Source organism: Phaenicophaeus curvirostris, chromosome 3, assembly GCF_032191515.1.
Source record: "Phaenicophaeus curvirostris isolate KB17595 chromosome 3, BPBGC_Pcur_1.0, whole genome shotgun sequence".
In the NCBI taxonomy this organism is placed as follows: Eukaryota; Metazoa; Chordata; class Aves; order Cuculiformes; family Cuculidae; genus Phaenicophaeus; species Phaenicophaeus curvirostris.
Genome location: NC_091394.1, coordinates 66,642,815 through 66,658,980, shown reverse-complemented (window position 1 = coordinate 66,658,980; position 16,166 = coordinate 66,642,815). Strand labels below are relative to the sequence as shown.

At 34.5% G+C, this 16,166-nt stretch overlaps 1 protein-coding gene across 3 annotated transcripts in view; it reads right to left on the bottom strand.

Moving 5' to 3' along the window:
* Positions 1-628: 628 nt before the first annotated feature.
* CRISPLD1 (cysteine rich secretory protein LCCL domain containing 1) overlaps positions 629-16,166 on the bottom strand; it is a 35,924-nt gene continuing 20,386 nt past the window's right edge. The window contains exons 4-14 of one of the 3 annotated variants that reach the window (XM_069854245.1): positions 15,320-15,435; positions 14,629-14,729; positions 13,427-13,600; positions 13,274-13,334; positions 13,082-13,148; positions 12,318-12,448; positions 9,158-9,201; positions 8,991-9,063; positions 6,785-6,860; positions 3,374-3,504; positions 629-2,192 (exon numbers count right to left, since the gene is read on the bottom strand). In XM_069854245.1, coding sequence (XP_069710346.1) covers positions 2,141-2,192; positions 3,374-3,504; positions 6,785-6,860; positions 8,991-9,063; positions 9,158-9,201; positions 12,318-12,448; positions 13,082-13,148; positions 13,274-13,334; positions 13,427-13,600; positions 14,629-14,729; positions 15,320-15,435 — 1,026 coding nt within the window. In that variant the 3' untranslated portion in view covers positions 629-2,140. Of the gene's footprint in view, positions 2,193-3,261; positions 3,505-6,784; positions 6,861-8,990; positions 9,064-9,157; positions 9,202-12,317; positions 12,449-13,081; positions 13,149-13,273; positions 13,335-13,426; positions 13,601-14,628; positions 14,730-15,319; positions 15,436-16,166 lie in introns of those variants that run through there. The other 2 variants (XM_069854246.1, XM_069854244.1) reach the window with 2 other exon arrangements.

Sequence of the window (16,166 nt, the reverse complement as noted above, 5' to 3'; positions counted from 1 at the left end):
TCTAAAAAAACAGTTAATGCCAGTATTGCAACATCTATATAAAGCTTCATTCAATGGCCTCCTGACACCACCTGCAAAAAAGGAAGTTATACATCAAAGACACTTTGTCTTCTTCATCAGTTACTTAGGTATCCCAAATGGAATTCACTAGCTGACCACTAGTATTATGAGGCAAAAAAAGAATGTGTAATACTAAAATCTGCTTGTTCCAAACAAATGTAACTAGGAACATTCACGTTAGAAACATTTAAAACAACAATAAAGTGCTGGACTGGATAAAAGGTGGTGGCTTTTCTATAACCACTTCCTGACCCAGAGTTGCCCCTTAAAATGAGATAGCAATCTGTTCCCACAGAAGTGGGTCAGAACTTGAGAGAATAACAAGAAGATTTATCCATAAAACTACCAATGCAATTAATAGAAGTTGTGTGCCTGAATCACCTTTACAGCTTTTATAATCTCATAAAACGTCTACTGCTCAGTCCTACACATGACATGTAAGTTGGAAAGAAAACTAAACCTTGGGTGGCAGTTTTTTTTCTTTCCTGAGACAAGATAAACAAGTAAAAAATTAAAGGCTGTCAAAGGTACTCTTACTGTGTAAATTAATTTTATTCAAAACAGATTAAAAAAAGCTAACAAAGCTTGCCTAACTACATGAGGTAGTATACGTAGCAAAACAGAAGGCAGAATATAGTATTCTGAAATATGAAGAATACAGATAAGTTTACAAGTTGGAAGGAAATAAATTCAACAACAGAAACAAAAAATTCAAAAAATAAAGTTTAACAGCTTTTCAGTCTTAAAGCACCAATACACTTTTCATAGAAAGAAACATAGTATCACCACTACATGTTCTTCAAATACCATAATATGGTAAAATTAATGCACAAGGCGGTTCACCATAAATGAATTTTTAAAAATGGTGAAGCAACAAATGTCATAATCATCACTGGGCTCCGTACCACTATACTTCCTGGCCTGCAGGAGTATTTGCCAGGTCATGAGGACCAAAGTCAGCCTTTGTTAACTTTTCTTTTTAACAAAAATATTTTTTTTTTAAAATATTTACCCTCATATTAAGGTATAGTATACGGATACCATGCACAGCTTAAGGATTCAAGCCTGTAAAATTTTATGTATGTGTACAATTCTATGTTTTTGCTGAAACCCAATGTAGGTGAATTGAAAGAGTTACTTGGCAAAAAATAAAAAGCATGTATATGTACAGATTTGCATTGCAGAACTGATGGTTTATTCCTTAATTTCAGGCTATTATACTTCTCAGTAAGAAATTTTTCTCAGATCTTTCAAGGTTATATACGTCTCCCACTCACCCATGCCAAGACAGCTGAATATCTGTGAAGGACTGGGCCACAATGAATTGATTATTTCAACTAAAGAGCTTAGCAGCATCCAACAGACATTTTATTCATTAATATTTTTAAGAAATAATAAACACAAATGGTCCAGTCCTTTAAAATATTTCTTTAGAGGAAAACATGCTAATACAACCCAGGACTTTCCCATATATTTTCCATTTTACTTCAAAATAGGTATTTGTACTTTTGATTAGTGTGAAATTGAAAACAGTCTAGCTCTTCATTTATGCTTGCATGGCTAATGCTACTGTAAATCATCAAAAAGTTATATATATTTTTATTTTACTTTAAGGCATGATTTAATACACTGAATTATTGGTACGGCTTCTTTTATGTACACTGGAAATAAAAATTCAGGCCTCCCTATGGCATAGTTTTAAGGTTACTGTTAGTGGCAGATATAAAGCACCATACAATAATATATTCAGATGAAGGAAACAAAGAACATTTATGAGCTTTGAATCAACTGCGTAGGAATAACTGCTAAGAAAATATAGCAATATTTAACACAGGATTCAAAATATTGTTATATATCATTATAGATTTTCAAATGAATTTTTCTCCCATGTTTACTTTTACAGATTCTTTTCATTAAGATATAAATGTAATTTAAACATTTTGGTGGAAAGCAGTATACATCTTCTGTACAGTAATGTTACAGCTTTATACAAATTTTAGGTATTATAAGCAATTGCCTTTATTATTCTCTTCCAAGTGCTCTGGTTTCACTTGCCTGTTTTACATTTTACTTGATATACTCAAACGACAGCAAATACTCTGAATGCCTTGCTTCCCGGAGGATTCTGTAAACTGAAACATAAAAACATTCCTGTTGTTATCTTTATGACTGCAACACCCCAAAGACAACTTTTTGTAATGGTTTAATACAATTCTAGGATCCTGCAACTCTTCCTGTGACTACTCATAACTTTAACTATCTGAGAATGTTTTTAAAGCTGTTACAAATAAAATTACATAAATTTCAAATTAATTTTTCTTCCCAACAGCTTATTAGAAACAAATAAGATAACATAAATAAACTAAGTCATCCAATAAACAAAGGAAATTTGTATTTTACAGATCTCCAGGTGTGTTGAAAGGTTTGAGAGGCAGAGGCAAGACACTGTCCCACTCCAAATTAAAAATAAGAAAAAAAATGCTCTATCTTTTTCTGCTTCCAAGTTCTCTATAGAAAATTTCAAATTTCTTGAAAAGTTTATAGTTTTATAGGTAACAATCATTCTTAGCTTTACAGGACTAAGAGTGTGCTACACAAATTTTTTTTAAGGTTATTCTTCCTTTTTCCTTTAGAACCTGGAAATTCCTTCAGGGATTAAATTTAACATGCAACATGAAGCCCTGTGGTATCATCATAGACACACAAATATACTAAGTACAACTAAATAAGCTTTCACAGCATCTCCATGTCTTTCAGAAAAACACTTAAAAATAGTCAAACCATTAAAAAAAAAAATTAAAAATATATTTTAATGATTGCAAACTTTAATATTTGTGAATATTACTCATGATCCAGGCTTATTGGTTCAATACCACACAAATCAGTAATGACTATTTCATCATGGACCAATGAACTTGCATCAGCTACTTGTGGCTGTATATTGTAGAGCCTCTAAGTTGAACAGAACACGTGAATAATGTTAATTTAAAAAAATCCAAAAGAATGCAAAGGCATTTTCTTATCAAATATTGCGTTAGTTGCAACAGAAGCAGCAAAGTAAACAAAAGGATTATTTTACTTCATAAGCAGCTTTTTAGGGTAATGATTTATAAGCTTAGAGGAGGCAGGCAGTTCTGGTACCACAGCTTCTCCAAAGTCACCATAGCTGTTACATAAGCTCTGTAAGTTACCCATGTTGACCTACTTGTTTGGTTTCTAGCACTGCCCCAGGTACAAACAGACACAATGCAAGACTTTGTAAATCTTATCGAGGTGAAGGGTAAAATGTAATCTTTGAAACTGGGCTCTGTACCTTTCAGAATATATCCCATTTTGAAAGGAAGCAATGTACACCTTTCTTTTGTCTACTGGCATAACATCAACATAACCACCCTGGTTGCGGACTACACCAGCATGGACTGCTGCCCGGCAGATACTGGATATCTAAGAAAGAATGAGGAGAAGATTAGTTTTAATTCATTCTCTTATTTCAAAATTGTTTAGAAGAAAACTAATAAAGGCATTTAAATCAAGTTCTAGGAAACATAAAATAATTATATTTATTTTATTACTAATTTTATTACTCTTACAGTGTTTAAACCATTTTCATAGGAATTAGGCTCTTCAAAGATCTCCTGCAGCATGACCCCAAGATCATTTATTTCAGGATATTTCAGTTCAAGGATCAGGAATGTGTTAGAATTATTGAGCCTTTCAAAATGAAACACTCTATCAGCCCTCATTTAAACAACAGAGAGGTAGTAAAACTCAGACCTCAGTCCCATTAATTATTGTAGGACAGGAGATTCAATTTAATCTCCAGCCACAGCCAGATAGGGGAACCATAGAACAGCAAAGGCACACTGCAGTCGTATGTTTCTAGGAGGATGTCCTACGCCTAAAGGTGAGGGCCAAGTGGCAATAATTCCCCGTTTATGTGTAAAATCTCAAACAACAGTGAAAATATCCATACACAGAAGAAACACAGATTTCAGTACTAATGCTATACTATTTCCTATATTTAATAATATTACTTCCTCCTGATCAGATTTCCTTGAACTGTAAAGGGGAGCCTCCTGTTGATTTAAGCTAAACACTATTTCACACTTAAGTCTATGACAAATTTCAGCACATTATATGTAAGTCAATTTTACATCAGCAACTTCATGCCGCTTTCTGAAAGTCTTCATCAAAGAAGGAGTTGTTTCCTTAATTTTGATGAACTCACTCCAAAAGATTTATAAGGTGGTATTTTTAAGTTAATATAAACATTTCATACAGCATTATATGACCCTGCTTTGTTGCTGTGCTGTCAACCTTCTGAAATTTGTTAATATTTAACAGTTCATAGAATCTGAATACCAAGCTGCTTAATTGTTTTCCTTCTTCAGCTACTCGGCAAAAACATAACACGATTCTGAAATTCCAGAAGTAAGACTCAAAGTTTTACACAAAATGAAATAACCAAAGGTGAAAGGTGGAACCAACTCTTCAGTACAACACAGGAGGAAACTTTCTTTGTTTCCTGGTCTTCCAAGAAGACAAAGCATTGCCAGGTGGAAACTTAGCAGTGGGGCCAGCAGGGACACAAAGCACAAAGGTGACAATGTGTCCAGGCCATATGAACGATGAGTAATTCATACTTCTATCTGATAGGATTTTATTCATAAAATAACAGCTCTATTCATATAAGAAACTAATTATACCATAAATTCAGAATAAGAGATACTTTGCTTTTAAAGAGTTTGCAATCTACCTTGAGAGAAGTGAATTTTAAAAAATAGAAACTACAGAGCACAGTGGGGTTTAGTGTTATGTGAAGCCCCCTACCCCTGCCCCAAGTTTATAGATGCTGACTGCCTGAACTGTGGCTGTGATTTATCTGCCACAGACAAAGAGACAACAGCTAGAAGACTAGAAGAATGGATGATGAAATAATGTGGGGGGGGTGGTGGTGTTTCAGTGGAGTTAGGGACACTCATTGCAACGTCAAAGAAAAGGAGGGGAAAAAGGGTAACAATTCTGTGATGCACTACTGAAAAAACAGAGAACAACCCTTCCCATGAAAAGGGAGGAAAAGAAGTTATCATAAAATATGAAATGAGTTTAAGACGACCAAAGCCAGAAAAGGAAAGGTTTAACTATAAAAACGGGTTTTTAAACACATCGTTGTGCATTAGTGATGTCTATTATTGATATTTGCTTTTCTTCTCAATATCTCTGCAAAATCTTTTTCATTTACTGAATGCAAGTGGCCCAAGGAGTAGTGCAAATTAATACTTATATGCATATACGCATACATCCATATACATATATACACACTTTTGAAACAAAAGAATTTGCAGGAATGTCACAAAAACCCCACCTGTTCTGTAGAATCAAGTAGATCATGGACTGAAATTTCAAATATATGTGCTATGACAAGTGGGCAAATGAATTCTCTCTGATCAAATCTGTCTGTGAATACATGAAAAACTGCAAGAGGACAAACTTATTAAATAGATTATCCTCTATAAACACTTTACCTGAAACTAGTACAGCAATATATTATAACGCAGAAAACACCCAACCATATTATTTGGTGAAAATGACAATAAAAAGTCTGGGACTTTTCCAACAAAAGCAAATAGATATTCTGAGATGTTCTACGTAGGCTAAACAGAAATGGGTCTTCTTTGTCCTACAACAAAGTCTTTTCCAGCTCCCTGGGAAACTTTGGCTGTAGCCTTTCATTGCAACCACAGAAGTGAAAGTAAATTACCTTTTTAAAAAATGAACTTTCGCTGAATCCATTTTCATTGCCCATCTTATATTCACTAGGGACCCAGCTACACATCCACAAATCCATTTAGTTCCTGAGCTGGAAGTACTTCTCACACATGTCACACTGCTTATGGACAGGAGTGTTTTTCAGAACAAGCTACTCAGGTAATCTAACGGACATTGGTTGGTTTCAAAGTAATGATTAATAAATATTTGTATATTATTTTCACACATTTCCAAGTGCTGGAAAGTAGTGAAAATCATCATCTGAAACAGTTGTTTGCCATACTATTCCTTATGACATCTAGAAGGCAGTTAAAACACACAGCTTACTGGAAAAAATGTAAACTGTTTTTTCTGTCACTACATCCTGGCTTCTCCATAGAGAGATGACAAAAGGGTCCTAAAAACTTTCTTTTCATTCTTTCTATCCCCTTTTGAACTAAACACGATGTAGAAAAGACAAAAAAAAAGTTGACTAGGAAACAGAACAACAAGAGCAAATACAATATTAGTCTGTTGAAATAATAGGTGAGATACAGTACTGCTGCAAAGATTTAACTGTCTGCACAGATAAGAAATATCCAAATTAATGAGACTGGACATTTATTTTCAGGATAATTTTTTTTGTTTAGTTTAATCTGACAGAAGTTATGATCGCATCAGAGTCCAAAGAGCAACAATGAACAAATCAGTTGGAATTTTCATAAGAAATTGAAAATAAGGGTCCAGAAACTACTGAAGTCTGCACTGAATTTTCAAATAACCTTCTATATCTTCAGCAGCTGAGTACTACTGACTTAAATGGAAGCCTTTGAAAAAGATCTTTTGAAGAACGCGCAAAAAATCAGCAGATAGAGGAAAACTGAATATCTATACTATATCTTATTATCTATACATTACAGCTTTTCATAGGATTTTATATTTCATTATATAATGCAATGTAAATCACTATACTTACATCAGAATAAACTCGTGTTCCAATTACACGAGCATAGTGTGGATTTGCTTGCATACAGTTGTGAGGACAATACACCCTGAAGTATCAAAAATAAACCACACACAGTTAGGAGGTATTATATCAGAGTATTGCTATATCATATTCAACATCAGCCTTACTGAACATAAACCAGATTGATGATGCACACATATGGGTCCATACTTATAGTATAAGTCTGCCAGGTTTTGGCATTATGGGTGAAAGCACTGCTGATTTAAATTGTAGTTCATAATGAAGTACTTGAAAACATATTTCAAACAGATCTAGTCTTCTCCCCTTTAGATAAGCAGATGATGCTCTTCAACATATCTGAGATCAGTAGGAAAACCAATGAGAAGAGGGACTGTTCACTTATATTATTACCTACTTCTACAGCATCCTATACAAACTATTTGATGGAATACCTTCTCAGGAGAGTCAGATATGAATGAGAATCTGCTATGATGCTGATGACTTAAGAGATGCAAGACAACTTAGCAACTTATGAGAGCAAGTACTTGGCATCTCTGGCTAAAATGATAAGCTTTGGAAAGTAATGAGATTCCCAGATGATTCTACGAGATCAGAAAGCTACTGAAACAATGACTGTCTATCCAACTGCATTTTGTTAACCTTTGAGAAAAACTCTGTCATTTGTGCCAGCTACAGTTCCAAAAGTCTAGGGAAAACCATGTGGAAAGCTAACAGTGGTATAGAAGGTGTCGATTTCTTGTTTGCTAGCTGTGCTACAAGGAAGAACTGCCAGTCAGCTCCAGGTCTACACTGTTCTATTTCATTTAAAAAACGTGTCATGTACTAAAGGCTTTGGAATCACCCTACACAGGGCAGCCCTGGGCAGACATTCTTCTCTGGGATGCCATCCACGCTCTAATTGATATTCGGTATGACATACCACTTGGGCATGCGACAGTCTTACCAGGTGGGTAATCAAAGCAACCTGATGCAGCTAGGAATGAGATTTATGTCTAAAGGAAGCAAGATGTTAAAGAGGCCTTTTGAAGACCTGCTGATCTATTATCAGGGCATTAGAGGGAAAAACGAGATTGTGCAACCAGTGTCATAGCTGATTACTACTTGTAATTCTTGACATTATATTTTCAGAGTTAAGACCATGCACAAAATCTTGAATGAATCACTGCTGTTGTGCAGTTCCTTAAGTTGATGCATCAAAATTCATCAGTCATTTTTAACCTTATTTTTATTTTTAAATTATCTTAAAGACAGACCCTATTTTTCTCTTAATGAAGCTACTTTTAATTTTTAGTAATGAAGAAAAGAAGAAAAAGATTGAGGTATGAGATTCTACCCATCCGTTCCTGCATTCCACTCCTTCGCTTACTTCTCCACTTCTTCCAGCTAGAAAACCAGGAGTCACAGCCAAACACCAAACAAGCCCATGGACCCAAGTGCTACATGAAGGGATGTTTTCCTAGCAGTTCTGGCTTTGTACTTGCTTCCTGTATTGGCTGTAGGACTGCTATGAAAGTAATCCTGTGGATATCTCCAGCTTAGCTTGCGGTAAATCATGCTACAGTGTATTTACCTTTGACTCATCTACGGTTTTAAGAACTGTTACCTATTTCCTTCCTCAAAATATTGCGGCACAAGCTCCTTTCGAAGAGTTAAAACATAGGCTTCAAATAAATCGCACATCTATTTAAAGCTATTAACTGAAATGCAGACCACACCTTACCTTAACAATACATAGTTCAATTGTTTGCAAACATATCTGCTCACTCTGTCCTCCGAAACTCCCAAGCAACTTCTACAATAAATATCTGTATCATATCTTTTTTATTGTATCTGTTTTACAGCCAAATAAACTGAAATAAAGTGTATTTTGCCCAAGGTGCATAGGCTTAATAGTGAACAATGAAAAAAGAAAAATGCACTCCACGGTCTTTGGTCTAACCAACAATTTCACTAAGATTTGCCAAGGGACAGAAGAAAGATCTTTATGGGCAAAGCAAAATGAAATTCTCGTAATGAAAAAGCCTGTAGATCATCTTCACCTACCTTAGACCAAAGACTGAAATATCAGTAAAATATTTCTGGCTTCACTTTTACTGCTACTTATTGTTACCTTTATTAATGACAACTACAGATACTGAGTAACTGACAGAAAATATGGCAGTAATTTGAATTAAGAAGACTCAAAGAATTTCACCTTGGGCAGTGTGAGGCTGGTTTTTGAAAAGGGCACAACTGTTCCACTGTTGTTTCACAGGTGATAGCTTGAACTGAAGAAAGGAAAACAGAAATGAATAAATGTGTACTTTTTAGAAAAAAATAAAACTCAACATAGTACTGAGTTTATACGAAATAAATGCTAACCTGTTACTTTAGAGACAGTGAAGGAGTTAGCAGACTGGTATTTTCTGAAAAAGAAATAATATAAATAGTCACCAAATAACATCTCTCAGTGATTCCTTCTAGCTAGGAGAACTGTTATTGGACAATCTGGGAAAAAAAATCAAGACATTGTCCTAAAGCAATTTTCAACCTGCACGCCTCTCCCCAGTTATGAATCTATTTATTGCAATAACACATTTAATGGGTACTCCAAGCGAATTTGTTTAAAAATCAGGAATGCATGTTAAACTCTTTCATTTATGTAATTTGTTAAGAGAATAAGTGTGCTAGGAACAAATTATGCAAATAATTTGTCCCTCATAATGTAGCAACCAAAACCTATGGTTGAGAATTGCTCAGAAGCATCCATTTACCAGCAGAGATCAATTGCTTCCCCCGGAATATTCATTCCTACAAAGAGCTCCAACACTGAAAACAGTCTCCTGGCAGCCTTTTAAAAAATTTCATTAGATTTTAATTTTGGATCTTTTGTCTCTTAAATTATCAACAGTATCATTATAAACCAAGTAGTACCCAACAATAATTTTTCTCAATAATTATCTGTGTCTGTTTCCTAAAGTCAAGTATATACATTCTGCTGTTACATTACAATTGAGAAACATTCCTATTTTACTCCTCTCTTAACTAATCGGGTATGTCTTCATCTGTAACAAAGAAGCTTTATTTATTATTTAAAAAAACAGGGAAATGATTCCCTATTCATCTTTGGAGCAAATTATTCGTGTGTACTCCATAGACCTGCATTTTCTATTCAGAAACTGTTTGCTTGCATTGGTTTGCTTAGTTGTATAGCCCACCACTTTCATATTTGCTCATTTATTGGACTCCAATTTGCATTCTTGGAGTTAGCTCACACTCCTGTTGCCCTAGCATTGTCAAGCACTGATCTGGGAATAACTCACTGTATTCTGTTGTTGATTAGCTTGCTGAGATATTGTTAAAAATGGTATTCTACACTACGAAAATGCAACAGCTGAAAAAACATTTGTATTAGCAATCCTGATTATAAATCAAAGCTGCTGAAATTTGGAAATGTGCTGTATGTTTCTCTGACACCCTCTTTCCTGCTTTTCTGTTTTGCAATATGCAGCAGAGGCAAGATCCACTTGATTTTGTCTATTCATTGAACAGATACATAGTTTTTGCAAGACTCCATCTAAAGACACTGGCAGGAGCCAAGTGGCTGCAAGGTATGCATGGCCTTATTGATGGACTTTTACCAAAGTTCCAACCTTTGAAGTTACCTTTATTTAGTCCAAAGACTTTGAATTACAGACTGACTTTGAAATCTGATGCCTCACCACAGTATTTTGTAAATTCACTCTAAAAGGTGATGTCCTAAATAGTACAGGACATTAATGAAGAATTACATCATCTGTGCACACACATGGCAACAGGAGTTTCCTGAATATACTTGTAGAGAGGAAGATACAGATTTAGTCTTTTAACAGTTTTTTATCTACAAGTCATCTATTTTTTGGGGTTTTTTTTACAAAATCTCAGTAACAAAACCAAAACAGCCATTACTGTTCAGCAATGAATCGATTATCCCTGCCCACAGCAAATAAAACCAAATGTTAGTACCTTGGTCTTAGTTCTAATTCTCATACACTCTGTAGACTAAATACACTCTGTAGACTGGACACTGATAAAGTTTTGTTTCAGTTGGCATAGAAACACAGATTCCAAGTGATGTGAAATCAATTCCTTCTAGTTTAAAGATTTTCTACAGTTTAACTACTGCTACATTTGTATGAAAGTTGGCTCCGAATACGTTAATATCAATATAATCAAGATTTACTTCTTGCTTTGCCTCAAACCATTTAAAAAAAGAGACGTTTGTCTTATCTTCATTTTTATGGATAGTAACTTAAACTACAGTTAGATCATCAGATGACCCAGAGAAACAGATTGATATAAATGCCTTAAGTGCTACATGGGCAGCCCAAATGAGAGTCCATTGAATTTGTTCTACCTGGTCAGTGTTTCTTTCTATTCTAGATAGAATCTAGGTAAATCTGTTGAAAAGAAAAATTATGAAAGGTGTCATGGTACCTGTCATTTGTCAGCACATCACAGAGTGAAAGCACAGCCTCTAATGATTACGTATCTCCTTACCCTTGGGTTCACACCTGAGCCAAATATATCACTCAGACAAATTCTATTTTCTTTCAGTTTGATATTACTCATACACTAACTGTTACATATGCTACTATTACACATGCAGTAACTATAGACAGAAATAAGGACAGCAATGCACATCTCTGCAGAATACATTAAGATATGGTGAATCGTAATTGACAAATACTATCTTAGATTCAAACAAGTATCACTGTTGTCCTGCCGCTGGATAGTTACGTATGGAATTAGCCAAGCATTCTCAGCTTTTATGTGCTATTTTTCTAGTTTTTCTTTTAGCATGTCAACAAGTACTTGCACCCGTTTTCACATTCCAGTCTTCAGGCAAGCACCTGAACAGTGCAGTATATCTCCAAATTACACTTCCACAGTATATGATATTATTCCATTGCTGGCCAATGCAGAAGTAGTGCAAAATATTGCCACAAAATACCATAAAAAACGTGGAATTTTGATGAAGCTATCAAACATACAGGAAGGAGTTTATTTTTTACTTTGTTCATATTGTTCCTATGCACAGTACAAGAGAGTCACTTCCAAACACAAACTTGAAAGACTATTGCTTTGTTAGCTGTCATAGATCCGTGTGTCCAACCTGGAAGTACTACCAGCTTTTTCCATAAGGCGTGAAACAATCTATTTAAGAGCCAGTATGCAGTAGCTCTTTACAAGAAACGTATACACTTACAAATGAATTAACAGAATATTCCAAATATTGAGAGTATTAAACCACAACACTAACTTATTGCTCAAGTGATTTTGTAAATTATTTCATCATCCTTCACATCATTATTGCATCAGTTTTCTGTCCACTATCAGACACAGGCTAAAGTTTTAGAATGGACACAATACCTGCTTATCCACATATTTTTCATAATTTTTATCATAAGAAGTATGAACAGAATGTTATTATTGTGATATATTTTGTATGAAATAAAAAGAAACAGGTGAAAAACTTTCCACGCATTTAAAGGAAACTTACCCAATTGACTGAATGCCATTTCTGTAAGACTTGATAAAATAATTTTTCCTTCCTTGCCTAGTGACATCAACCCAACCACCTTCATTGTCTAGGATGCCATAATGTATGGCAGCTTTACAAATACTGGATTGCTGAAAAATAGAGCAGGAAAAGCAGTTCCATGTTAGATAAAACCACTATGTCACATTGTAATTTATTTGTGATAAAATCAGGTTTTAATTAAAATGTGTCACTAAAAACTTGGTAGATAGTCTATTAAGTTTTATGTGATCTGTGTAGGTATTCTTTCAAACGAAGAAAACACCACTTCACCATATTAAAAAACTATGTTCACTTATAGTATATTTATTCACAGTAGCTGTTATTTCCTACACTTCTTCAGTTCTACAGAGCGAATTATTCATTTTCAGCTGGCATCAAGCTTACACAAGTAGGCCTGCTTTGGTGAAACAATTTAACAGGACTGTACCCACAAACTGCTGTGTTTCTCCTTAAGTCACACCTTCACATATTTACACTCAAATATGTGGACAAAAAAATCTACTTCTGTGCATGTATAAGTATGAAGTGCATCCAGGCAGAACAGCAGATGTAAATTTAAGATTGCCTGATGCTGTCTTAAATATTCAATGTTGGCTTTTATTTTCGGTGAATGTTGTTTTCTTCAAAATCCATTTGCAATATGATTTTAACTAGTATTCCAACATAAAAGACATTTCATTAAACAATCTACTGGTAAAAAAGCCTAATTTAAAAATCTTTACCATTTCATAATGTACACTTCCAATAACTTTGGCTTTGCTATCCAAACAGCCAGCAGGACATTCATACCTAAGAAAATAAAACACAACTTGATCTTAAATCCTAGGATTACAACAAGAGAAAAAACTCCAGCTCACATACAAATACAATCTTTTATAATAATTTCAGAATGACAACTGTAAAATTTCCCATACCTATTGCAAGTTGTTCCTTTGCACTGATCTCTTAGCCTTACTTCACATGAAACAATCTGAGCTAAAACAAGCAAAAAGCAACTTTATTGCAAGGAATTTGATATTATATAATCTAAATTTATTGGCCACTTGCAAATCAGGTAAGTTCCTTACACATTTGCTGAGTGCTTATTACTTCATTTTTCTCACTGTCATCACTGCCTGTCGAGCCTGAAGGTGAATGAGTTCTTGAACGGCTTTGCACTGTTGTATCCTGGGCTCGCTGCCGTTCAATCTCATTGGTTTCCTCTTCTGGTTCATGGGGAGAATAAGGCCTTTCTGAATCCTCTGTTTCAGAAAATAGACAAAAGTAATCACTCAGGAAAAAAAAAAATCAGCGTTTGTGCAATCTAAGACCCTTAACAAGTTTTGACAACATGGCTTTGTTCTCACAAAATGGTTTATGAATATAAGCAAGAAAACAAAGAAATCTTTCCACTGCTTCATAAGATGAAGACCTCAACCTTAATAATATATCTCAAGTATCTTTCTGATGCTGAGAGAAGGCAGAATTTTTCTAGTGCAGGCAGCACAACTGAGGTATGAAAGTGCTCTTAACGCTCCTGGTTTGGCATCTTCTTTAGGTCATCAGAAAACCAAAAGAAAAAATGTGATATTTCTCTTGTATATTGGATGAGTTTTAGCAATTAATAGATAACTTATAATTAAAGAAGATGATTTCATAAAAATGTGCACCTGAAAACGAGACCTTTCTATTATACATACTGTAAAAAATTAAGAATATTCATCAGTGAATCTACATTTCTTACTTAAGCAAGGAATGTATTAGGGCACACTGTTACAGCTTTTATGGTCTACCAGAATAGATGAAAAACTTTCAAAAGTTACTACCAAAATTCCTAGGTTACTTGTACATACAGAAAACCAAAAAGAAATAGCACTTTCATAATATGTTGTGTTTCGATGCTATAAAATATGAATAGCAATGCACATGGCTATGTCACTGAGATAACATGTTTCCCTGTAAATAAATAGCTGCATGGACTTCAACCATAATTACAGAAAGGCATACAAATAGTGAACAGTGACAATTCACATCCTTGTGTACTAAAAACCCTGGCTCAGCACTTATATCAGCAGGAGTTCAGTACACTTCATTGTAACTGCTGAAGCTCAGCCTCACATATTGTAAGTACATGACCTCATTCATCATAGTAAAATAGGCCCTACCAGGTCTTCGGGCGCATGCATAATATGTTCTATTCTACTATATTAAAACATAATGAGGAAAGAAAGCAAAAGAAAGTTTATATTTCTCTGCCCGTTTATAGTTGTACTGTTGAAGTAGTACATACCTCTGTAACAAAGATTTTCTCTGCAACCTCCTCCAAAACTAGGGGGACATGCAGAACAAGGGCGGCCAGGTTTATAAGGAGCATGACCCCACCAATTACCCCTTTACGCAAACAAACAAAACAAAAAAAATTAGCAAAACATGCCTTAATAAATAAACATTTTAACACCAAACAGTATTTAGTATGTGTACAAATAAACATTGAAAACCAGCAAACACTTAAATATTGTTTTGATATACCAAATGCACAGAAAGTAATTTAAAAGTTAACAAAGAGAAACACTAAAGTACTGCTATAAGCTGCTGTACAATCCTTTTAGATTGGCATAGCATCATAATATTAAATTCCTCAGCTACATGAAATACTCCATTGAATTGGATCTTAACCATGGGCTTTATTTTACACATTCTTTAAAGTCACACTAGGGAGATACATGTATTTTCCAGGCAAATACCACACCACAACAAAGATCTCTGATTTTGATTTTGTATGCTAAAACACAGGCCAGAAAACCGAAGCTAGAAAAAGCACAAGAGTATTTGTGCAGCCAAAGGCTGCCTTGGGAACAATGCTCTACTTTGTAATAGTATAAAAAGTAGGAAAACCAGACTGATTTTCTTTCAGATTACTTCCTGGATTATTATAAAGTATCTTGCCCACTCAAGTTATTATTGGGTGTCAGCAGACTTACTTAGGAGAATAATTGCATACAAGATAGACTGCTTTTGGCCAAATCTGTCCCCAGATGTTCATGTTATGACATAAATTAATTGCACAACCAATTCTGCTACTTGTAGCCCAAACAACCTGTGGAAAAGGAAAGAGAAAGGCATTTGAAAACCAAAGCTGATTAACATAAAATCAAAACTGTCTCTAAACTTTAACATATAAAACACAAATCAAAAAAGTGATGATATATTCCCCTCTGTTACAAAGGGGTTGAAGTGACCTAATTATAGCTGTCAAAAGGCCGTTTGATTTTATCATTATTAGAAAGAAAAGCTTACATTGATATAAATTCTATAGCTCTCACTTGATATATATGTTCTAAATATGTATTTGAAAGCATAGCAAAATATTTATAAGACATGATCTGAAGAACTGATTCTTTGAGATACAATCAATAGGTAACTGTGAGTTAAAAGAAGTTAGGTTCCTATACCCTGGAGTTCTCAACACAACCTAAGGACCCAGAGGAGTTCAGACTGGTTAGACAGATAATAGATAAGACGAGAAAAGACAGATAAGATCAGAAAAGAGGTAACACAAATAATAAAACTACTTCCAAGAAACTCATACACCAAAAAGACTCAAGTAATGGATTTTAAATGCATATGTTTTCATATCATTGCAATTTAAGGCAGTTGTGCTCCTTTATTCATCTGCAGAAACCATTTTCACTGCAGAGCTCAACAAAGGCTGGAATGTTCAAATTAAACAAATACAACAGGTGCCAAACTTGTATAAATTCACGATAAGCCACATTACATGTGAATTTTAATATTATCTGAGGACCACATATTTCCTATTCAGTGAAA